Source organism: Doryrhamphus excisus, chromosome 12 (genome assembly GCF_030265055.1).
Source record: "Doryrhamphus excisus isolate RoL2022-K1 chromosome 12, RoL_Dexc_1.0, whole genome shotgun sequence".
Lineage (NCBI taxonomy): Eukaryota > Metazoa > Chordata > Actinopteri > Syngnathiformes > Syngnathidae > Doryrhamphus > Doryrhamphus excisus.
In genome coordinates, this window is record NC_080477.1 from 11,542,111 (window position 1) to 11,566,469 (window position 24,359).

At 40.8% G+C, this 24,359-nt stretch overlaps 3 protein-coding genes across 12 annotated transcripts in view; all 3 read right to left on the bottom strand.

The window, feature by feature from the left end:
• Positions 1–9,011, bottom strand: part of scube2 (signal peptide, CUB domain, EGF-like 2) — a 30,437-nt gene extending 21,426 nt beyond the window's left edge. For 3 of the 5 annotated variants that reach the window (XM_058088440.1, XM_058088439.1, XM_058088436.1), the window contains exons 1-7: positions 8,723–9,010; positions 8,300–8,422; positions 8,081–8,206; positions 6,673–6,807; positions 4,561–4,686; positions 4,320–4,436; positions 1,451–1,540 (exon numbers count right to left, since the gene is read on the bottom strand). In XM_058088440.1, the coding sequence (XP_057944423.1) occupies positions 1,451–1,540; positions 4,320–4,436; positions 4,561–4,686; positions 6,673–6,807; positions 8,081–8,206; positions 8,300–8,422; positions 8,723–8,810 (805 nt within the window). In that variant the 5' untranslated portion in view covers positions 8,811–9,010. Of the gene's footprint in view, positions 1–1,450; positions 1,541–4,319; positions 4,437–4,560; positions 4,687–6,672; positions 6,808–8,080; positions 8,207–8,299; positions 8,423–8,722 lie in introns of all 5 variants that reach the window. The other 2 variants (XM_058088438.1, XM_058088437.1) reach the window with 2 other exon arrangements.
• An 843-nt stretch (positions 9,012–9,854) lies between these two features.
• Positions 9,855–14,717, bottom strand: sinhcafl (SIN3-HDAC complex associated factor, like). Of its 3 annotated transcripts, none has more exons than XM_058088992.1 (6): positions 14,584–14,717; positions 13,615–13,778; positions 13,447–13,546; positions 13,253–13,367; positions 11,875–12,025; positions 9,855–11,707 (listed from the first exon to the last, which is right to left on the bottom strand). In XM_058088992.1, the coding sequence occupies exons 2-6, from the start codon at positions 13,740–13,742 to the stop codon at positions 11,524–11,526; spliced, it is 678 nt and encodes a 225-aa protein (XP_057944975.1). In that variant the 5' UTR covers positions 13,743–13,778; positions 14,584–14,717; the 3' UTR covers positions 9,855–11,523. The 3 variants fall into 3 exon arrangements, with proteins under 3 accessions (XP_057944975.1, XP_057944977.1, XP_057944976.1); XM_058088994.1 differs by lacking the exon at positions 14,584–14,717 and adding an exon at positions 14,420–14,439; XM_058088993.1 differs by lacking the exon at positions 14,584–14,717 and adding an exon at positions 14,275–14,394.
• A 508-nt stretch (positions 14,718–15,225) lies between these two features.
• dennd5a (DENN/MADD domain containing 5A) overlaps positions 15,226–24,359 on the bottom strand; it is a 29,736-nt gene continuing 20,602 nt past the window's right edge. For all 4 annotated transcript variants that reach the window (XM_058089155.1, XM_058089153.1, XM_058089154.1 and 1 more), the window contains 13 exons: positions 23,829–23,960; positions 23,606–23,758; positions 22,653–22,740; positions 22,485–22,572; positions 21,138–21,266; positions 19,862–19,983; positions 19,637–19,782; positions 19,117–19,235; positions 18,858–19,039; positions 18,086–18,168; positions 17,685–17,808; positions 17,423–17,591; positions 15,226–16,664 (listed from right to left, as the gene is read on the bottom strand). In XM_058089155.1, coding sequence (XP_057945138.1) covers positions 16,481–16,664; positions 17,423–17,591; positions 17,685–17,808; positions 18,086–18,168; positions 18,858–19,039; positions 19,117–19,235; positions 19,637–19,782; positions 19,862–19,983; positions 21,138–21,266; positions 22,485–22,572; positions 22,653–22,740; positions 23,606–23,758; positions 23,829–23,960 — 1,719 coding nt within the window. In that variant the 3' untranslated portion in view covers positions 15,226–16,480. The remainder of the gene's footprint in view (positions 16,665–17,422; positions 17,592–17,684; positions 17,809–18,085; positions 18,169–18,857; positions 19,040–19,116; positions 19,236–19,636; positions 19,783–19,861; positions 19,984–21,137; positions 21,267–22,484; positions 22,573–22,652; positions 22,741–23,605; positions 23,759–23,828; positions 23,961–24,359) is intronic.

The window sequence follows — 24,359 nt, forward strand, 5'->3', positions numbered from 1 at the left end:
AGTCCAGGGTGTACCCCGCCTCTCGCCCCAAAACAGCTGGGATAGGCTGTAGTATACCCGCGACCCTAGTGAGGATAAGCAGCATAGAAAAAGGATGGATGGATGCTAATCTTCCCTCTAGCTGGACCTAGATCAGAGGAACATGCATGATGCTCCAAAAGAGTGAAGTTATTCTTCTGGAGGAAGCCCTTTGTCAGGTGGGCGGCAGCATTGTCATTACCACACAGACAAGGGCCTTCAGTCATGAGCAATGCCGCCTGCAACATCTCCACATAGCCTGCAGCTGTTTGACGCCCCTGCACAACCTCAAGGTTAAGGAAAAAGCACCCCAGATCATAACTGCGCTGTATGTAAAACCATCAGGACTGTTAAGCTTAAGTTTTTTCTCATCCGGGAATAAAGCTGTCTTCCACCCTTCAATGTCCCGTGTTTGGTGCTCACCTGCCAATTCCAAACAGGCAATTTTGCTGCATTGAAAGAGACAAGGCCTTTTAAGACATTTTTTGTCCTTAAAACCCTGTCTAATGGTTACTACACTTGGCACCAGTAACAACTTCAATTTGAGCCGAGGATCGTCCCATGTCTTAATGGACAGCCAGTAGGATCCTTTTCTTGTGTCGACCACTTGACATTTTGAAAGAAAGCAGTTTTGCCTTTGCCATCAAGAGATGATGAATGTGAATACCCGACATAAAACAGTACTCCACATTTTTGCAAAGATTTTGGCTTTGGTCTTAAAATTTGTTTATTTAAAAAAAAAATAATAAAAAATTTCATTTTAATGCTTAAAATAGATTGCTAACTTGAATAAGATCCAATAGTGCAAATTCTTGCAAATATATACAGTATATCACACTATATTTTGTCTGCAAAAAAACAATTCTGATCCTTGGACAACTACAGAACTTTTCTTGATGAAGTGTCTAGTGACTACAAATCCCAACCACTAAAAAGCTACATTAAATACTACAACATACACTCAAGCATGTATTTATCGAATACAGTATGAAAGGTTTTCTATTGTCAGCATAAACTTGTGATGGGTTAATTATTATCGTACAGTATGGTTCCCATAGGAGGGGTGTAATTAAGTGTTGATTTATGGACGCTTATAAAGTTGAAAGAAGCCAGACTAAAAGAGCTCATATGGTAGCCATACATGTAGCCAAAGTATTAACGGGCTCAATGTGCACAGCGATCTAAAAATCTGAAAAGTCTTCACACTCTAGCCTTTCCAAAATGGAAGGAAAATGTGAAATGTACCACACTGTCACAAATGCATATTTTTCAGGGGAGAAGCAGTGGGCGAGACGGTGAGTGTGCAGTCATTTCACAGTTTGCTCAAAAGGTTGAGGAATGCTCTGGTTTACTAGACATTTCGCCTCTTCAACACCCTGCACTTCCTGGCAGCTCCACATGCCATCACAGCTCATAGATTGTCTTTCATTACCCATTAGAAGTCTCCTCTTGACTCGTTTGTCCACCTCGGCAAAGGACGTGGCATTGTGGTCCGACGAATCTGTGGTGGCTTCATCCCGTTCTGCGACACAAAGCAGAATAAGACTGATGTCCCTGTGTGGCTCTTTGTGATGCTTCTCATCCAGCATGTTTACACTTGTGCTTGGCTTAATGTGTGATTAGATATGGCAGAACATCAGGAGAAGCAATCTTGGAGACCAGGCTGCACTGATATGCTTGGACCTCACACACACACACACACACACACGCATCGGAGCAAAGACATCACCTGATATCTGCAGCCTGATCCCTATCCTTCATAACCCACTCGCTACTGTGTTTTCATTCATTCATCAAAATAAGCTCTGCTTGACTAAAGAAACAAAGTTTGAAAGTAAGCTGGCCTCGGCCTGTGCCCTCCTCGACTTGCGGTTGTTGTTTTTTTTGCTCTATTTTGACAAGAACTATGACAAAACACACTCAAAAACTATTTTAACAACCAGTTTCGCCCCGTTCTTTCTCCCCTGTGTAAGGTTTGAGGTTGGAAAAGATCCTTAGACCCACTCGCAATATCTGTTTTTATAGCTGCGCCATTCCACCAAATGGAAATATTCTGGATGCCTTTTGCATAACTTCATACACATTCAACCAAAATGAGTCTTGACATATTTGGTATCTTTAGAAAAGTATGTGATATATCCAATGAACCTCTGCACATTTGAGTCACGTCTGCATAGCATGAATTTATAATGTGTGACCTACAAGGGTGTCTGCGTGGGTTTTATAGGTTAACCTCCTCCTTAGTAGCAATTACAAGGTTGCTGGTTCAATCCCCAGTTCTTTAGCATGCATTTAAATATGTATAAGTCAAAACTTTAATCCCGGAAAGTTACTGTAGTACATTTTTGAGCTTTTTCAATGATTAATTATCATCATATTTGCCATTCTGATACACAAGTTGTGTTGAAAAAAGCAAAATCTAGTCATGTGTACTAAATAGATTAGATTAGATTCAACTTTATTGTTATTGCTCATGTCACTTGCACAGGGCAACAAAATGCAGTTAGCATCCAACCAGAAGTGCAATTTTATAAGTACCTTAGTAGTAAGTAAATGTAGAAATAGAATAGAGCTGTAAATGGAAATACTGGCATATAGTAAGCAAAATAAACTGCCAACATAACAAGTAAATTTTAGTTACCAACACACTTGAAAGAAGTCTTGCAAATTGTTGTAACATACAAAGTGCCTCATAAGTAAAAATGTCTAGTTTCTCAAAAAAAACACATTTTGACGTGTATTTTTGCTGTGAATGTGGGATCTATTCTGACTAGGGCTGAAGCGATCAAGCATTCTCATGGTTCGATGCGTACCTCTGTATTAAGATCACGGCTCAGTTCATTCATTCATTCATTTTCTACCGCTTTTCCTCACCAGGGTCGCGGGGGTGCTGTCTTCGGGCGTGAGGCATTGTACACCCTGGACTGGTCGCCAGCCAATCACAGGGCACATATAGACAAACAACCATTCACACTCACATTCATACCTATGGACAATTTGGAGTCGCCAATTAACCTAGCATGTTTTTGGAATGTGGGAGGAAACCGGAGTACCCGGAGAAAATCCACGCATGCATGGGGAGAACATGCAAACTCCACACAGAGATGGCCGAGGGTGGAATTGAACCCTAGTCTCTTAGCTGTGAGGTCTGCGCCCTAACCACTAGACCGCTGTGCCGCCCCGGCTCAGTTCATTTTCCATATAAAATTATTATAAATGTTTTTTTTAAATGAAGAGTGAGAGAGCAGTTGCAATCTACTGGCAGGTAATTATCCAGTAAATAAAATTGTCAAATATAAACTATAAATATAGTCCAAAATGTAGTCCACTTTTAGTCACACTACCTGGGCTTGTGGTAGTGCATCACAACACTCAATGTACACTTCCTGTCCCTCACTTGAAATATGTACTGAGTGGGATCTCAGTGCAGAAATACATGCATTCGTTACACCCCTAATTCCGACGTTACCAAATACAGTGGAAACTCTCAAATCAAACAGCCTTGAGACTGCACCATTTAGAATTCAACCCTCATTTTCACCCAAAACTGCCATCCTACATGTTGTCTCTGGCATGATGTCAGCAAATTTCGTGAGAGCTCAATTCAGTCAGCTATATAAGTTTTTCATTATTCATTTGGCTTGTTTTGGGTTTTTTTTGCAACATTTTTCCAGTACTATCTTTGCCTGGGTTTTGGGCTATCTTTAAAGTGGTACCGCAGTAAACAAGCTGCATTGAATGCATCAGTTAGATTGAACTCGTCAACCTAACAAACAATGTTGGCCATAGTAAGAGGACATTTTATTCAAGACTGAGCGTATCAAGAAAACAGGCCATAATAATATAATGCAACATTCAGGGGCTTATGCTGTACTTTTAAAGAAGGTGCAGCCTCCATAAGGTGTATAAAGAGAAGAGGAACATACATCACCATGTATGATTTGCCTGTATAGTGCATACAGGTTTCATAATAGCTACAACTCGACCCTGAAATGGATTATTTACTGTTATTTCATGAGTGCTATGCATGCTGTGCAATACTATGTGTCTATTTTGGATATCTTGTATATATCTTGTTAAATTGTCTTTTTTTTTTTTTTTAACTTGACTACTGCACTGAAAGGAGAAGCTCTCCAATCTCGTTGTACATCTTGTATAATGACAATAAAGGCCATTCCATTCCATTCCATTCCATATTCTATGACTTTTGTGTGAATGAGGCCATCTTTTTAAGTATCATCAAATGCAACACTGACATATTAAAGTGTGAATGTATGTGTATAAAGGCTAAAATAGCTTACCGATACACGACCTCCCGTCAGGTTGCAGGGCGTACCTGATGTGACACTTGCAAATGGGGCCGCTCTCTGTGTCCTCACAGGTGTGTTGGCACCCCCCATTGCCATGGTTACACGTCACTATGGGAGTCAACAACATGTAACTATGAGCCACATAGCCAACGTAAACGTATGCCATCTACAGCCATATGTGTGCGTGGGGGTGGGGGTGGGGGGGTGCAATGTAGAGTAGTTTCACACATACAGATGCAGCCTCTCTGGTTGCGGGCCAGCTCGAACCCCGGTCGACACTCACAGGCCACGCCCCCCTTGGGTGTCTCTTTACAGATGTGGGCGCAGCCGTGCTCCTTATTCATACAGTTGAGGCCCTCTGGGATGCAGAGAGGAACACAATGAAGCTCTCCTACAGTGAGCAAGCGGCTCGAAACAAAAGGAACTCATACTGAGAGATTAAGGTGGGACTGATTGTTCTCATGCTTTGGAACAATCCAAAAACATTAGCCAGCGTCTTATTTTTAACATCTCTGACATAAAAAGACATTATTATATACAGCAGGGGTCTCAAACTCACGGCCCCCACCTTGATACCAAAGTTTAATGTTGAAATGACAGCTTAAAGCTGTGTGCACACCGGACACAATTAACATGATTTTGCCCCGCCCATCCTGTTACCCTACCCTGTTACTCCGCCCCTGTTTTGCTTTGGATTAGCAATGAAGCTAAAGGCTTATGACGCTGGGTACAAATAAATGCAGAAAATGATTTGGAATAAAAAGGAAAATACACATCAAGATAAAGCATCTCATCAAATATGTTGTTAAAGTTACGACGCTGCTCCCAGATGGAACTGAGTACGATGCTAACTTGCTAATTGGGTCAAATTATTAAGTTTCATTAATGTTCATCTTAAAGGTTAAATAACTGTTAATACTGTACATTTGAATCTGAAAAAAATAATTTCTCTACCAACTGTATGTGGTTTCTTACGTTTTTCTTATTTGCTGTTTTATTATTATTTTACTTATTTATTACTGATTGATTGATTTATTGTCTTTATTCTTAATTTGTTTATTTATTTATTTTTATCTTATTTTGTGTATAGAAAAATAAAAATTAAGATATTTGAGAACAGTGGAATGTTTTATCAGATATTTTGGTGTGGAAAACTGGAACCAAAGTACTGAAAAAGTGTAGGGTATAGCAGAAGCAAAAGCATTGAAGATAGTTTTTTTATTTGATTTTTTTTCCAGTTTTTAATGAATGCGTTTTGGGGTTTTTTTGAAAACCTGATGCACCCAGAGCCTAGCTCCGGTGGCCCCCAGGTAAATTGAGTTTGAGACCCCTGATATACAGTATATACTATATACACACACAAACATCACTTTGAACGCCCTGTTTACACCAATATCCAGCGATTGAAGTTATTTTGTTAATCCTCCTGGAATGATGGCAAGTACCAAATTCATTTGTTTCACCTGTTTTTTTCACAGTAGATGAGAGATGGGCGCCATGTTGTTTTGCAGCCCCGGAGGCGTGGCATATGTTAAGCATATGTACTGTGCATATTACGTCGTGTTCTGCATTCTACACGTAGTGTAGATATTACGTTTTGCTTCTCTGATTGGTTTATTCCTGCCAGTGTAAGTATTACGTCCCTGTGTCGGCAGGAAATGGTCCGACAGTCAATCAAACGGAGCACTTACCAAAGTAGCACTAACATTTTTACAGAGGTGCATCATCAATTTTTGACAAAATTAAAGGCTTATGTGTTTGGAAAATACGACAAATACGGCCCAGCCTCACCCAGACCCTAGCTCCAGTGACCCCCAGGTAAATTGAGTTTGAGACCCCTGCTTTAAATGGACTAATATCTAATTTTTTTTGTTGATCTGAAACATTTAAGAGTGACAAACGTGCAAAAAAAACAGAAAACCCAACAACAAATCAGGAAGGGGCAAAGACTTTTCCACAAGAAAGACGAGAGTTGAAGCTTTGAAACATTTTGTGCTCCCATCTGGAAAATGAGATATGGAGCAGCATTTGTAAAGATGTGTCACAGCTGAGTGGCCCGGTCCACAGGATTTAAAAGGCCTGTCAGGACCCGATGAAGTGGAGAGCACAAAGGCGCTTCAGTGTGATGTGTGACACAGGCCGCATAAGGGCGAGTGTTGCACTTATTAACTTATTTTGTCCCTCAGATGCTTTTTTTTCCCACAGCATGTTGCCACTGCAGATTAAAAGCAGGGCGATGGAAGCCAGCTTGAAGCTGTCAGGGCTCAATGTCTTGAATTTGTAGAAGAAATTGTTACACAAAAAGCATATCTGACTGGGCTGTGTGTGTGTGTGGTGTACTCACCAACAGAACGGTGGATGCATGTGTGCTGATTGTCGCTGAGGAAGAATCCGTCCTTGCAGCGGCACTCATAGCTACCCATGGTGTTGACACAAGTGTGCTGGCAGCCGCCGTTGTTGAACTTACATTCGTCCACATCTACATTGACAAGCGAGGCCATCGAATGAGTGTTTACACGTATTTGTTGAATCCATTCAGCATATGTAAATCAATCACATCATGTTTTTGCTCTTTGCCTCAAACATAAACAAAGCCTTCTTCTCTCTTCCTCGTCTCATTTCAGACATAAATATTTATCCGTCTTTTGAGACAAAACCAAACTATTTGTATTAGGTTACATTTTCTCTCTGTGTCAGCGAAGCAAGAAAGAAGTCCCGGGGTCAGTGTGAGAAACTTCTCAAGGAGCCAACACAAATGTGAAGACTGCCATTAAAAGCGGTGTCATTGTTTTGAAACTTACTCGTCTGCTGTTCTTTAAAAAAAAATAGTTTCACTTCACACTTCTTCTTTCACTTGACAATCTCCGTAAAGGTTGGCTGCTCTTAGTGAATCAGCAATAATAAACTACAAGTACACACACAATGCTAACATTTATTTCAGCTGATGTTGGGTATTCCTGCTAGTAGCTGTTTGCCAATTTAGCTGAAAATGTAACAAATACGGCTGGCCTAACAACGTGGTTGCTTAGCAACACAGTTACTCTCGGTTTCATGCAATGAAAAAAATAACCCACAGCGATTTTAATCACAAGCCATACATACTATAGTCAAGCCTATAAAACAAAACAGGACGTGAACGTTGACTAGATAGTCTGCATTTGCCTATTTTCACAAGTTTATTTTCATAATATTAGAATAATTGAGCATAGTACTTGCTGCTAGCACAACAGTAAGTGGACTCAAATGTTAAAAAGGTGATATATGGATCTAAAAAGTAATTAAACACGCAATTAACTACCCCACGACCAGTCCAGGGTGTACCCCGCCTCTTGTCCAAAGACAGTTGGGATAGGCTCCAGCATACCTTCTACCCTAGTGGGGATAAGCGGCATAGAAAACGGATGAACTACCCTATTGATATAAGTAATGTGAAGCCTGCGAAGTTTTGTTTTGAAACTTACTCGTCTGCTGTTCTTTAAAAAGATAATTTCACTTCACACTTCTTCTTTCACTTGACAATCTCCATAAAGGTTGGCTGCTCTTAGTGAAATCAGCAATAATAAACTACAAGTACACACACAATGCAAACATTTATTTCAGCTAATGTTGGGTATTCTTGCTAGTAGCTGTTTGCTAATTTAGCTTAAAATGTAACAAATACGACTGGCCAGTCCCCGGGGGTCAGTGTGAGAAACTTCTCAAGGAGCCAACACAAATGTGAAGTCTACTTTTGTTTACTTTTGTGATCTTACCCAAACAGTTATGACCGTCGTGGGCCAAATTGAAGCCATCATAGCAAGTGCAGCGATAATTTCCCGGTATATTGTTGCATTCATGTACACAGCCACCATTGTACTCCAGGTCACATTCATCAGTGTCTGAAAAGTAAACACATAAATCACACCGGGACAAGCAAGAGGAGTACAGTAATTTTTGTAGTAATTTTGAAGGCATGTTTAATGCTGCATTACCTTCACAGTGCTTGCCATCTCCTTTGAAGCCTGCTTTACATGTGCACTTGTATGAGCCCTGCAGGGTCGACTGACAAATAGCATCGATGTGACAGCCATCACTCTCCTCTGCACATGGGTCTGCTTGGAGAGCACACACACTCGGTTACAAGGCTGTGTAAGTCAATTGAGTTAACACCAGAAAAAATAATTGGCAAGACTTAAAGTACGCGGGTAACACAGGGCAAAACAAACAATACGCCATGATCGCTCACACAACCCGTGAAACATGCATCTCTATCTCCACATCTGTGAAGTCAACGTGTAAAATGGGCACATAGAGCGCACTCCTGAAAGCGTGCGTAAAGTAGCCGTCTCAAACACACGCACACGCGCGCGCACACACACACACACACACACACACGCAACACACTATAGTCCCACCTCGAATCTCTGGAAGCGCAGCGCTTTGGCGACTATTTAACAAGAGCAAAAACAAACAAAAGTCCCTTGTAGCCCAAATAGCTCCCATGGTGATACGATCCAAGTTTAGAGGTCTGCTCAAAAGGACGCGTACGCACTGAAGTCGTGACCGAGCGTCCGCCTCATTTTCATTCTAGCCTGTCAATCTGCCTCACAAGGGCCTTTTGAAAAGAGAAAGGAGTGAGTAATAGTGAATGTGTGTGTCTGCCTCTGTGTGTGTGTGTGTATGTGTGTGTGTATGTGCCCGAGGGAGCGAGAATGAGGGCGTGCGCGTGCGCGCGTACACAGGAGAGAGGAGAGGGGGGAATCGCTTTTGAAGCAGAGCAGCGTCAAGTTAAAGTGGTAGCAAGCAAAATACCGGAAGTAAGGGTACATGACATAAAAGACACGATATATATGTGAAGCCTACGAAGTGTGTTTTGAAACTTCTTCGTCTGCTGTTCTTTAAAAAGCTAGTTTCACTTCACACTTTTTCTTTCACTTGACAATCTCCGTAAAGGTTGGCTGCTCTTAGTGAATCAACAATAATAAACTACAAGTACACACACAATGCTAACATTTCAGCCGATGTTGGGTATTCCTGCTAGCAGCTGTTTGCTAATTTAGCTGAAAATGTAACAAATACGGCTGGCCTAACAACGTGGTTGCTTAGCAACACAGTTACTCTCGGTTTCATGCAATGAAAACAAATAACCCACAGCGATTTTAATCACAAGCCATACATACTATAGTCAAGCCTATAAAACAAAATAGTACGTGAACGTTGACTAGATAGTCTGCATTTGCCTATTTTCACAAGTTTATTTTCATATTAGAATAATTGAGCATAGCACTTGCTGCTAGCACAACACTAAGTGGACTCAAATGTTAAAAGGTGGTATATGGATCTAAAAAGTAATTAAACACGCAATGAACTACCCCACGACCAGTCCAGGGTGTACCCCGCCTCTTGTCCAAAGACAGTTGGGATAGGCTCCAGCATACCCTCTACCCTAGTGAGGATAAGCGGCGTAGAAAACGGATGGTTGACCCACAAGGTCATTTTATACCTAGTTTGTATAGCTCTTTGGCGCCCTCTAGCGATGCACACATGTCAATGACAAAGTTTATTGTAGCTTTTTACAGTACAGCTCTACTTGATACTTGGTACAGTATACAAAAAAAAACATTAGAAAACATGGTAAGCTTGCAAGTTCAAGGGAAGTGCGCAAAAACTTTCGGGAAGGCTCTACACCAGCTACCTCAGTAAAAAACATTGTAATAAATAAATATAAATTACATGAGAAGCATTAAGACAATGTCAGGTAATTCATTAAGGCACATTTCATTTTCTAAAATGCACCTTGCAAAATATGGCAAAAAAATAAGCTTATTAAGCAGTTCAAAAGGAGGCAGCCATTCTCCTTTTAATGAGAACCTTGCTGGGTTTAAACTGACCCTGCAACAACAAGCATTATTCCTGAACATTAACTGCAAAATTCATACAGTGAGATGGTTCAGAGTAGAGACGGCATGCATGCACTATGATTACCACGGTGCAACCTGAGCATCATTAAAATGGCATACATGAAACATATTTGGGACAATAATTAAGTAATGGATGCTTTATACAAGTTTGGTTGAATCAGGGTCCATCACTTTAACACTGGAAACAGCAACAGTGACAGGAAGCCACACATTCAAAACGTCTGCATAGTTTGAACCTTTGACAATTGCATCTGAACGTAAAGAGATGAAAACAAAAAGTTATAACCACACCTCTTCACCTACGCATGACATTTGGAACATGAGTTTTACGCTGGCATTTCCTTGCTATTCATTTTTTTTTCCATCCAAAATCAATTATTGGTGAGCATTGAATTCACAGAAGCCATTTTTGAGAGAGAAAAAAAAATCAAAATAAAAAAGTAAAACCGGGTTAGAGTAAAACGTACTCTGTACAGAAGTAGTGGTTTGCCATTCCTGTAAACAGAAAAGTTTGGATGAACCAAAACGGTTTGGGTGGGAAATATGCTTACAACATACATGTCATTTCATTGGTGACTGTACAAAAAAAATAAATACATCATTTCTGTTTCCCGTCCAAAAAGGCAGTGAAACATACTGCATGCATCTTCTAATCACATTCTAATCTATTCAGATCAATGTGCTCTACGCTCAAATTCAAATGGAGTGTTTCAAAGTCGTGCGTCACCCGTCAAAACATCACAATTGTTTTCCTCTACAAAAATATGATAAAATCTAAATTCATTTAGGGCAGTTGGCCTAATGATCCCTGCTGTTGCCAACTATCCTTTTGTGTACTAAAATCCTACCAAGTCACATGTGAAACAAAGAACAGGATAAAAGTTTGCAGCAATATGTGGAGGGGAAAAAAGCTGGTAATCGGAAATAGCTGGTGTTTTTTTTCTTCTTTCCTTCTTAAAAGCAAATCATGGAAAAATAGAAGAGTCGTGATACAGTATGTATCAGTATCAAAGTGACAATATATTTACAGAACATGAATCACTTAGGTAACCAAAATAAACTGAGCTTTAACCGAATGTTTCACCTTAACCTATAAATAAAACTAATGCCCTTAAGATTTGTAATTATGTATATAGAAAACACTATAAAAATGTTAAAATAACCATATGAAAAAGGTAATAGCAAATGTAACAATACAACAAAAATGATCTAACGAAGGAAAAGGGAAGTCTGCCACTGGAGACAAATCCAGGTGAGTGCCATGGATAACCCTGCAAAGGATTAAACAAGCGCCATCACCAGGTTTCTTTCATTTCCTCTGGAAGTTGTGGTGGATGCGTTTCTGGAAGGTGTGAGGGAACTTGTGTGGACACCAGAGTCTTCTGTTTTTTTGAACTGCAGCAGGGCTTAAAAAGACGAGGATCGATAATGACCTCACCAAAGCGGCCTTTGTAGACAATCCCACAACACACCTTTTGCCTACGGAGGAAAAGAAGCAACATTACTGTTGACTTCATTTAGATAAGATGGCTTAGTGTCGTATTTGAAGTCAAGCAGTTTGCATTGCTAAGCTTGATACCCTATTTTAAATGGCTACGTTACTGGCGGGTAATGGATGAATGGGCTTTAAACAGCCATTTTCTTACCTTTTCCAGTATGATCGGTCCAAGAAGGAGAAGATGGAAGGGGAAGAGCGCCTCTGTTTGGACTCAATGTCTGAGCCGTCATCTGACTGGTTGCTATAACTGGGCGAGTGGGCGGGAGACACACTGGAGGTGGTGCTATGAGCGTCAGAGTCTGCTTGCAGAGCAAAAAATAATAAGTATTGTCACGTACACGAGCAAGATTAATGCACTTATCAAAAAGGCCGGGACTGATGCTGGAGACGTGCGAGTAGGTGAGCAACAACAGGGACAGAAATGTTTTACACATAAAATGTAATAAAAAGACACCTATTTTCACAAAGATGAGAGTCACAAAAATGAAATTTATTGGAGTGCAAAATCAAATTTTTGGCCATGACCATATACCTTTCAAAATTGTACAAGTGTGATGGTAGAATACTAGACTATACTGTCAAACTGCCTGTACATGCACAATGCAGACATATTTTGGGAACATACGGTACCCCATTTCAAGACACTTGCTCATGCCATTGTGTGAGAAGATGTGTCAAAGTTCCTCCGCAGTGCTGCAACTAACAATTGTTTCATTAACCGAATAATCGCTCGATTATTTTTTCGATTAATTTGATTTTTAAAACTATATAATTTAATTTATGTTTGACATGGGCTCGTCTGCTGTGGGGGGAGGGGCAGTGCCTTGTTTGATGGATGTAGCAAGATGAGGTTGCCTGTGCTGGAGAGGCACAGCCATAGCTATTTGTAGTTTCACTGTTCTACCACTAGGTTGTGTGTGTGTGCATGGTAAAGTTGTGCATAAATGTATGCATTTTCCTGCATACAAGTACAAGTGTACAAGTCCCAAACTTTGCGTGGGAATGTTCTTACACACGCTCTCTGCACACATCTCTGCATTGGTTTGCATCGCAAGATATCAGAAAGAGGCAAAACTGTTGTTTGTTTTTTTTCCAAAGTCAAAACTGATGCGACTACGTTGTTTTGCCTGAAACGCAAAGATAATAGCTCTGCTTTCATGGATAACTATGGAAGTTATAAAAAAATAATCACAGGATACTTACAGTATTTTTTTTCAATAGATTAATTGATTACCAAAATAGTTACTGATTAATTGGATTATCCATCAATCGTTACAGCTCTAGTGCTGCTTATTCAAACACTCAGCCACATAACACTGACGTGAGTGTTTATGGTGCCTTAATTTCCTCTAATCTGATTCATTTAATTCATATTCATGCATCAAAGAACAAACAAAACTGTATAGAAAGTGACCAAAATTGGTCTGAATAGCAATGCCATGAGGTGCTGCATTGAAAAAAATAAACCATTAAAATGTCACTAACTTTTCCTCAAAAATGAAAGTCAACAAACGAGATAGACTCACTTTGCCTCTTTAACTTGTGAAGCCTCTTCAGCTTGCTTTTCTTCTTGCCATCACTGTTCTTCATCTTCTTGGGTTTTGTCATTTTGAAGCCTGGTCCAGCTCTGGCATCCACCACCTGTGTCAAGTCAAGGGAAAAAAAAATTGAGAAAGGTGCACATAAAAAAACAGATGAGAGGGGAGCAGGCATCACTTACATGGTTCCAGTTCTTCTTGGAGCCATTGGGGAGTTTCTTCCATCTCTTTACCAACAACACACAAGCATTGCAGATGTCTCCAACGCGGTCTTCTGAGAGCCTATGTAACATGTACATGTTAAAATATGCAAAAGGTAAACAACCAATTTGCAGAAATTGGACATTTACCCAAAACAGAGCCTGAATGTTTCTTCATATCGACTGCTGTCTGTAAAACGCGAGCTGGAGGACTTGGTCTTGCAGATGCAACAGCCGTCGTTACTCCGGTAGATCTTTGACTTGTGAAAGCCAAACATAGTCTTCCTGGCAGCTCAATGCAGAGGTCAAATCACCTGGGCAAGTGACAGAGAAACAAGCAGCAGAGTGTCTGAGTATCTGCACACTGTGGCGCTTTCTACCATTGTGAAGGGGGGCGGTCCCCATACGCAGCACACCATACAGAATTGTCATCTTTAAAATAAAATTTAAAAAATCACAATACAGTAAGTAGCAAGTGTACAATTTGTGACAATAAATTTAGTGCTCAAATGTTGAAGACGACACAACTAACATTCAAAGATGGCTCAAGTAAATATGAAACAACTGACAAAATGTTACTTGAACAAACAGTAAAAAAAAAAACGCAACACTCTTCACGGTGTTAGAAAGTGCAAACACAAATCAATAAATTAGCACGTATTAATCGTTGATCGACTCCGACGAGAGATTCACTGTCCATACAGCAACTCAGGTTTCTGAAACCGAGAAACAAAAAGCTACCGGGCTATTCGTTGAAATTCATCAAACACGCGTTATAATGTGGTGAACGTTTGTTTAACTTTGAATTACCCGCTCGAGTTTTCGGTGTTTGTTAAAACGCGAAACGTCGCCTTAGAAGCAGCCTTCCCTTTAAATTCAAACTTTTGCCCGCTCGAGCGCCAAATATGGCTCATTGTTGTTAGCCGTTAGCATGCTAGCTAGCCCGCTCCGCTACCTTTACCACGCCATGCTGCCCGTTCACCACCATTGTCGGCTGCTCTTTGTGCATCCAACTGACAACTACAAGTCAACAATAATCATCCACGCAATGTGCTAGTTTCAAACAAAATAAATTAGCACAACACAAATACAAGATAGGATAAATAAACGGAGATTTACCGAACACAAACTTTGAATCTTGGCCGTTTTCTTGTCTCGCACTGCGCATGCTCTTACTACTAGTGCATACAGCTGGACATTAAAATACGATTTGCATAAAAAGCTGGAATGAAAAGCGCGCGCGCACGTTGACCATATAAGGCGTGCGGGCGTAAACTTTGAAACGGGCTGGACCAATCAGGTATTCGCAGAGAAGTGCTGAATGCTGGGAGTTGCAGTGAACGAGCAATAAAAAAAGCTCTTCGTTGTCGTAGTCGGGGAGGTTTGAAACTAAAATACCCATAATGCACATGGCGTTCGCCTTTGAAGATAAACAGCCATTTGACATGGCGCGAACGAGTTTGTTTACATGTTCTCGCTCACGTAGTCTACGCTGAAACAAAAGAATTCGTCGAAAAGTTGGCTTGAGCCATCTTTAGACCTTGCGGTCAGTATAAAGTGCGCATTAAGATTACCCACAAAGAAAACATATCATTGCAAAAATTAATTAAAAAAATGAAAAACAATAGTTTTAACCTGATTGATTTGATTTATAATACATACTAATATATATATATATATATATTTATATATGCATTTTTGCAGGAATATTACTTTTATGGTAGTGTTACATTTTTATTACAAGTATTACGTTGCAACAACTTCCAAGGAAAACGCATTACAGATGTTTTATTCTTGATATATTTTTACACTGTACAAGGTCTCTCTTACTTAGTAAACACTACATTACACAGCTATTTCAATAAATGTACAACTGTTTTGGAAAACAAAAATATATATCTTGCAAGATGCTCATACACAGGAGTTCATTCCAGACACTGTTGGCACAGATAACACAGTCCTTCAGTTATCAAATCTCTTCCTCCGTGCAGTCAAGTTCATTGTGAGAGATATGGCCTCAAGTGACCTTGATGAAGGCTTTGCAGGGCGGGGGTTGGGGACAATTTCTGCTGAGGAAATTGCATAGCAAAAAACAGTGACAACAAAATGAGGTGGGGACCAATAAAATTAGTCATTTTGGATGGTTAACAGCAGACAAGCATCCTTTATCATGAGAAGTAATGTCCCACACTGACGAGTAGCAAAAAGGCTTGGTTGACGGTTGAGGAAGGGCTGGCTGGAGGTATTTACATCAAGGCTGTTGTTTTGAACGTCTTTGCACAGAAAGCTTGATCACACATCTCTCGAGGAATTGCAGCACATACCAATAACTCACCAGGGGGGAATTTTGTATCCCATCTAAGATATTTTCCATCCTGGGATACAGTGTCAACATCATGCAAGAAGGACCCTTTTCTGCACTGAAGGTACAAAGGTATTTCACATAAAATATCTGCATACATTTCCTAATAAAAGCCTGTAATGTAAACAGCCTTTGAATTCCTTTGTAGATTCCATAGTTCATATCTCCCACCCAGTCATAAACATACTTATAAAGCATACCTCTACATTTGCTTTAAGCTCTGCATTATGACTTTGGAATCTGAGTTGACAACAGAGCAAGCAACTTGACGGATTTTACAAAATAACACTGTTTTTCTCTGATAAAATATATTAACAGTTCTGAACCCCCTCATCCCCTTAAATATAGCCATAGTCAGCAGTTCACGCTAACAATCAAAATATTAAGCTTTTGATAAAACATTATAGCACAAGGTCATTGTCAATAATGTGGAAAAACATGGTTCAGAATAGAAAACATGTTTGAAAACATGACCACATCATTGAGGATAAAAACAACAGATTTGAAAAGGCTCATTGCACTTAACAGTATATGGCAAATGTAAATAGCATCTTGAACATAAGCCAAAATATGTTGTCTTTTAAGAGTCTGTTCCTCCATATAAAAAGTTAACTTAATTTTTACGGCTGTGCTCATCCATGGACATGGTCTGGTTTAGATGCCGACACCTTTGATGAGCGATGCCTCCAGGGTGATGTTGAACTCCTGCAGAGTCTGAAGCACTCGGATCAGAGAGTTGACCAGTGAACGATCTTTGATCAGTGCAGCTTCCTCATACATCTGAGCAGTGATTGGACAATCTGCCAGCAGCGCAATCCAGTGATGCAGCAAGTGATCCCTAAGAGAAACAACAAACGTAGAGGGCTTAGCACCATTGGATGTGTTTATCATTGAAATATCATTTGGAAAAACACTACAATGACATTAAAGGACCTATTAAATGTGTTTGCGATAATGAGGGTTGCATATTTGGAAGTGAGCCCTGAAAGAAGTCTGGGATGGCTCAAAACGCTCGGTTTCAAAGGCCCTTGTAAAACTGGAGGTGTGTAATGTCACACATAGGTTAGCAATGGCTTACAGGAAGTGTTTCTTCACGTGTAAGGGAAAGCTATATTTGTTTACAATTCCTAATGGCGCGTCAGGTACAAGTGGTTCCTGATTCCCTACCAGAAAAATACTAATTAGTCAACAGCATTTCACACTGGACAATATTGTTAACATGGGTTTTGGATTTGCCAGAAGTCCTCCTAAGCACTTGAGAGTGTGACCAACCACAGTGGAGTGGGCGTGCCTGGAGGCGGGCCATGGGTGGAATAAATTAAAACAGACCATTTTCACAGGAAGCATGAAATCCAAAGAAATAGATGCAGATTCTGGAGGACCTAGAAAGCTTTCTGTGCTAGTTATTGTGTGGAGCTCATCTATAGCTCCTCCACAACTCAATACAAAGGGCTGAACAAATTTGCATAATAGGTCCCCTTTAATTAAAAAAGGGAAAGTATAGGGGGTGCAATCTCAGTATGACAGCTACTATGGTGTTTAGTCATGATGTAAACATTTTTTCATTCCAACTACAAACAGATGTTTCCTGCCTACCTTGCACCCAGACAAACGAGCATCTGGAATTTTCCGTCCTTGCCGATGTTTCGCGATGTGTTGTTGATGGCGCGCATGAAGCGGCAGAAGTGGCGCACTCTGCTTTGCCAGTTTTCATCCGGATTCACCTCCTGTTGCTCGGCGCTTTCAAAGTACACTTGTGACTTTTCTGTGCCATAACATTAATGAAAGTTAATGAGTTGATGCTTCATAATAAATAACTCAAATGTCATTAAAAAAAAAAAGGGATGGAGGCTCATACCCAAAAAATCCCAGATGAAGACATTTTTAAAGAGCCGAGGTGATTTGAAACCGTGCTGGAACACCTGCTCTAGAGCCCAGACGAGGCCAAATTCCCCACAAAGGAGAAGAGTCAAACTGCCTCTCTATGAAGAGAAACAACAGATATGACAAGAACATTCTTATTCTAAAAGAAACTAAATCTACCACAGCCATAACTCACATAACAACTTGATTTGCTATTAGGCAAAAATTAGGCGAGACAGAGCGTTTACACAGTATGATAAAGCGTATTTGGGCATCATTCTCAGATCACCATATGGGATTAAGAAAACTAACATTTAAAGTTTAATGTGTTTTTTTTTCAAATCTGATGAATAATAGAATGACATAAAGGGGCTTGTCTAGACTACCGTCTCCCACCTCCTTCTCCGGTTTGTGGAAGTGCTTCACGATCCCATTGATGGCCTCTCCCACTCCCTCCTGGATCTGACCTGTGTTTAACTCTGCATGAGGAGAGAAAAGAGAGGGCGGATGACTGGCTGTCAGACAAAAAGTCACAGGGAAGGGAAAAAACATCTCCTTTCACATTTGATCAATTAGTTTCCTTATCAATCATTCATTTTCTACTGCTTTTCCTCACAACGGTCGCAGGGGGTGCTGGAGCCTATCCCAGCCGTCTTCGGGCGAGAGGCGGGGGGGTACACCCTGGACTGGTCGCCAGCCAATCACAGGGCACATATAGACAAACAACCATTCACACTCACATTCATACCTATGGACAATTTGGAGTCGCCAATTAACCTAGCATGTTTTTGGAATGTGAGAGGAAACCGGAGTACCCGGAGAAAACCCACGCATGCACGGGGAGAACATGCAAACTCCACACAGAAATCCACACAGAAATGGCCAAGGGTGGAATTGAACCCTGGTTTCCTAGCTGTGAGGTCTGCGCGCTAACCACTCGACCGCCGTGCCGCCCCCTCATCAATCAATGATATGTAACAAGTTCTAATAGCGGAATTCAACAATTTGGAATTCAACCAAAAAAATTCAATGACAATATGCTCCAAAAACATCCAGAGCTCAGTAAAACTGCTTTGTTTCCCAGTCAAAGACAACAGATAAATCTGTCAAAAGTTTGTTAGGGGTCTCTGTGTCTGTTCATTTAGCTGTATGCAGTTCTCTTTCTTACTTGGCTTGCTGTTTGGCGAGATGGTAACAAATCTCCTCATCATCCCTGGTGACTGTTGCATTGGCGGTGTGCGACACATCTTTTCATCGTTCTCTGTGCTTGGCGTCATCAGCTCTCCTACCAGGATTCTCTCCAGGCTGCCATCATCCACACCCTTCCCCAGCCATCGGCCACATGGAAATCTAACAAAACAATGTATGGTTTGTTAGTTTTCCACTTCAAGTCAAATAATTTTTTTTTCTGGAAAAGGTACACTTACTTGTATGTGTGCCCTGTGATTTCGTTGCGGACCATAACACACTCCACCAACCACTTAGCATAGAGACCTGTGTTGTCGTGGCCCATCTGCACTGTGGTCAGTTTACCCAGGTTCTGGCACTGGAAGAGGAGGCGCAAATACAATAACTGTGAGCCACTGTAAACAGGGAATTTTATTTCAAAACATTATGTAAACACATTGATAAAATCTTTGCTGATTAAGGAAGCGTGTGTGTAAAAATCCCCCACTACATGTAAATGTATCCTTTTAAGATACATTTTTTAAAATTACCTTGCCATACACAGCTATGGTAAATGCCATATTTATACAATTATGTATCGTACACACTCTAAATTGTTATTTAGTTTCATTACAGGAGACAATAGTAAAGGAGAAGACATACAGTATGTTTTAACAGCACCTTATCCAAAGATCAATAATTTTAAAGTACTGAAAAGTGCCACATTTCAGAATTTTAAACATCTAAAAAGGGAAAACAAAACCCAAACACAAGACAGACCTCAAAAGTGATCTCCTGAGTGTTCCTCGGCACCTGTAGAACGCCCGTCTCTGCCAGTTCACCTGACACACACACCCAAGGATTGGCTGTAAACATGGAGCCACCCAGCTTCCTACTGGGGACCACTACCACATGATACGGGATCACTGGGGGACAGAGGAGACACATGCTGGTCAGTTCAAGCAGAATCAACACCAAAATGAGAAGTGCATTAGCAGAACTGACTGATGGTGGTGAAGACATTGGTGAAACAAAAGTAGTCTACAGCATTGAAGGACAAGAGATGGTAGAGAAACTGCTCCTTCTCATCATCACAACGCAGGAAAGCGTATCGCTTGTACAGTTTCCTAAAGTGGATTAAAAAAAAACACAATTATTTAGAGAGCAACACATTTACAGATTGAGCTCAAAAATCAAACACCAAAAAATATACATATTTTTGTTTTTCTTTTGAGTGAATGGATGGGAAAAGTGTGTAATCACTGAGACTGAAAGTTGAGAAATGACAATTTAAGGTCAGCAGACAGAAAGCCTCCTGCCCCAGTTCACCACCCACCATATCAATTATGAAGTGGTTGTGAACGTGCAAATTATTTATATAATGGCATACTACAATGTGATGCCGTTCAGAAAGTTCATTTATTATAAATGAGGATCCGAATTATTTGGAGTCAGAAATTCCTTTACAAACATGAATTATGTGCCATCACATGCACACAGTTGTATTATTACGAATTTCCTTTCTGGATTAATTACAGTTGTTATATTTATTTTTATTGTGCAAGGTGGCAGCTAGCAGTTATAACATATTACATGCTACACAAGTCAAGTGCCCAACATTCATTCATCTTCTACCGCTTTTTCCTCACGAGGGTCGCAGGGGGTGCTGGAGCCTATCCCAGCTGTCTTCGGGCGAGAGGCGGGGTACACCCTGGACTGGTCGCCAGCCAATCACAGGCACACAAAGACACACAACCATTCACACTCACATTCATACCTATGGACAATTTGAAGTCGCCAATTAACCTAGCATGTTTTTGGAATGTGGGAGGAAACCGGAGTACCCGGAGAAAACCCACGCATTCACGGGGAGAACATGCAAACTCCACACAGAGATGGAATTGAACCCTGGTCTCCTAGCTGTGAGGTCTGTGCGCTAACCACTAGACCGCCGTGCCGCCCGGGGCCAAGTGCTTGGCTTAGTGAATGGCTTAGTTTGAGCACACCTTAAAATGTTACAAGAATTGAGGATGTTTTAACTAATATTTTTAAACTTTTCTTATGTGGGTGGGTGTGTGTGTGTCTAGTATGGAGGGTCGGAGGTAGGGGCTTTCTTAGTAATTGTTTTCCTTTTAATTGTGGTAATTGTTTTTAATTCTGTAAAGCACTTTTATGTTGCATGTCTTTGCAGGAAAACTGCTCTACAAATAAAGTTGATTTGATTTGATGTCTGTGACAAAAGGACCAATGCAAATCCTGGTGGTGTATTTGTTTTGCTCACTTTGTAAGCTCAAGGTCAGACAACAGCTGCTTCAGGTGTCTGGAGAGCAACTTCTTCTCCATGGAGAGCCGAACCCAAGCTCTGGCCTTGCCCACGTCAGTCTTGATCTCACTTATGTTTTGAATGTGCCTGGAAGTAAAACCACAAGGTAAAAGGTCAGAGGAGGTGAGGTATTCGTAGTCAAGGAAATTCGATTTTGAAACCCAATGTCATCATGAGGCCATTATTTCAAGAAAACAATATGGTATGAAAAAGTATGACAAAGTATTTATTTGCAGTAATGTGGTATGGCAATACTTTACCTTAGCGTACCTTCAATATATTTATTGTGCAGCTACGAGATATGTAAATTGAAGTTGTAGGCATCACAACCGGTTGTGGCTGAAAGGAGGTCTCTGTCTGTGACTTCCTGTGTGCGTGGTTGCCTGTCATTGCTGCGAGCCACTATCATGTCTCTAATGTCCAGACACATTCCTTTCCACTCCACCTGTGCCATAAGCTCGTCTGCTGGGTTCGAAGGCGGAGGAGGGGACTTAACGGGGGGGGGGGACACACCCTCATCTCCCCTCCTCCGCCTCCCACCATCCACCTCCACTGTCTCCAACATTTACATCCACTCAGACTAACCCACTTTCCTCTGCACGGTATCTCCATGGTAACAGAGGAAAATATTTACATAATGGCCAAATATTACTGTGACCTCTCGCCTATTTATGAGATTGCACCATTAACACTTTTATTTAGACATCATCATGACTTCTTAGACAAACATCTAGACCATGTTATGACAAAGGGATGAATTATTAATTCAATAAGGGATGCATGGCAATTGTTTTTGCATTATGACTCATTATGAATCGCTCTTGGCATCAACATTTGGTGTCTTACTAGAATCACAGTGCTGTGTGTGACCTGACTTGACCCGGAGGGTGTGTGTGGTAATTAGGTTGGAAGTAATGTGCACTGCACACACACACACACGCAAGCACACAGACTTCTTCATACGACATAAACAGAGACTACTCTTGGTGATACATGCAGACAGAGAGGGCAAGTCTGCTATATGAATTCACAAGCCCAATAGAATGAAATAGATGATAGAAGATGCAGATGATTGAGGTACACCCCTCGGTATCTAACAATGTCAGTTTGTGGAATTATTTCACAGAACATTTGAAAATGAGCTGTCAAAAATATCTGGTGTATACAGTATCTGTAATATTTGTAATGTTTGACCTGGCTGTACTTTCACTAGAATTAAAATATAGAATCAAACTCACAACACTGACATATAAAGATTGTTTCATTGTTCATCCCTTCAATGAAATAGAAGCCAGTCTTCCTCACCTCATGTCCTGGATCAAGGACACTTTAAGAGGTGGCATTGCAGACCCGCCGCCATCAGATTTGCGTCTTTCTGGGTCATGGATAAAACCTGCGATGGAAAACAAAATAAAAAACAGTTCTAGGTTTTGCTTCCAGGTTGTTAGACATGCCTGTATGGATTTCCTATACCTGGAGGTCCTAAACCAGCTGGCGTTGCACTCTTCTTCTCTTTGCTTTCCTGGTAATGAAGCAAGTGGGACCACAGGGCAGATTTACCCTGAAAACAGAAACAAAAAACGTGTGAAAATATATCCCATCATTAACAATCCTTATGTGAAACATGAACACATATTTCCTTCACTTTCTGTGCATTATAATGTGAGAAAACGAGTTAATACGAGCTTGCTAAAATGCACGTCATGGGGACAGACACAGCTACTTTGACGCTTAAGTCCATCCATCAATTTTCTATAGCGCTTATCCTACCTAGGGTTGTGGGGGTGTGCTGGAGCCTACCCCAGCTGTCTTTGGGCAAGAGGCATGGGTTTTCTCCGGGGACTCCGGTTTCCTCCCACATTCCAAAAACATGCTAGGTTAATTGGCGACTCCAAATTGTCCATAGGTATGAATGTGAGTGTGAATGGTTGTTTGTCTATATGTGCCCTGTGATTGGTTGGCTAGGCTCCAGCACTCCCCGCGACCCTCGTGAGGATAAGCGGTAGAAAATGAATGAATGTTTCACTATAGCCTGATCTATCGAGCACACAGCAACATCTCTGTTGGAAAGGCATTTCGGTAATGTTGTAAATATCAAAAAAAGGCAAAATACTGTAAGTATTACATGTTATCACCAATGTAATGTAATGTATGTATATGTATGTATGTATATAAAATGATAAAACGTTGTTAGAGGGCTTTATTAGAGGGCTTCATAGTCTGAATAGGTGTGTCCCAATGCATTGTTAGCTAGCTCATATTAATTCTGGCATTATAATGAACATGAAAGTGAAAGAAATATTTGAATATTTAAAGAATATTTTATGTTTCACATAAAGATTGTAAATGATGGGCAAAATTCCCCAAAAAGTGCTGAGGAACATGGGAAATCTATGCAGTGCTGCTGCTGTTGTTGTTTTCCTGACCTGTTTAACCTGTAGTCCATGGCTCCAGATCCTTTCCAACAAATCACACAGACTGGCAATCAAAGTGTTCTCCTCGACACCAGTGATGCTGACCTCCACATGACCCAACTCCACTGCTTCCCGACCCATCTTCTCGACAAGCATGCGTTTGGTCTGCAGGAAAAATGCATGTTGACACTTGCATTTGGTGAACCAGAGAAAAAGAGTGATGTCATGCACAAACCTTGTTCTTGCACTCCTTTAGCAACCCCTCAACAAACTTCCAGTTTGTTTGAGCGATGACGGAAGGGGACAGGTTGGACAGTTTGGGCTGTCTGATGGTTGTGCCCAAGTTCCGTGCTTCTTGGATGTATTTCTGTTTAAACAGATATTTAATTCAACAACTCTGTCAAATAGTGCCAGAGAAGCCTTAAAGTCATGACATCCTTTGAAACACATCGCACAGATGTATCACAAAGTATCAGAAACACTGCTAAGACTTCACACTGCCTACAACATGTGAGCTGACTTCATTTAACAAGCAATAAAATATGCCTGAATGGCTCCTTCATGATAGATTTTGACCATTTTTGTGCCAACACCCTCACTGGCCACCACATTAGGTACTCATTAATTTCTGTTCATGATGCAGTGAAGTAAATCCTACCCCCAGCCCCATCTGTTACATTTAAAATCAATTACTTCCTGTATTCAGAATATATACCTACTGTATATCAGTGTCGGACCCCCGCTTGATTGTACTTGCTGCTGCTAA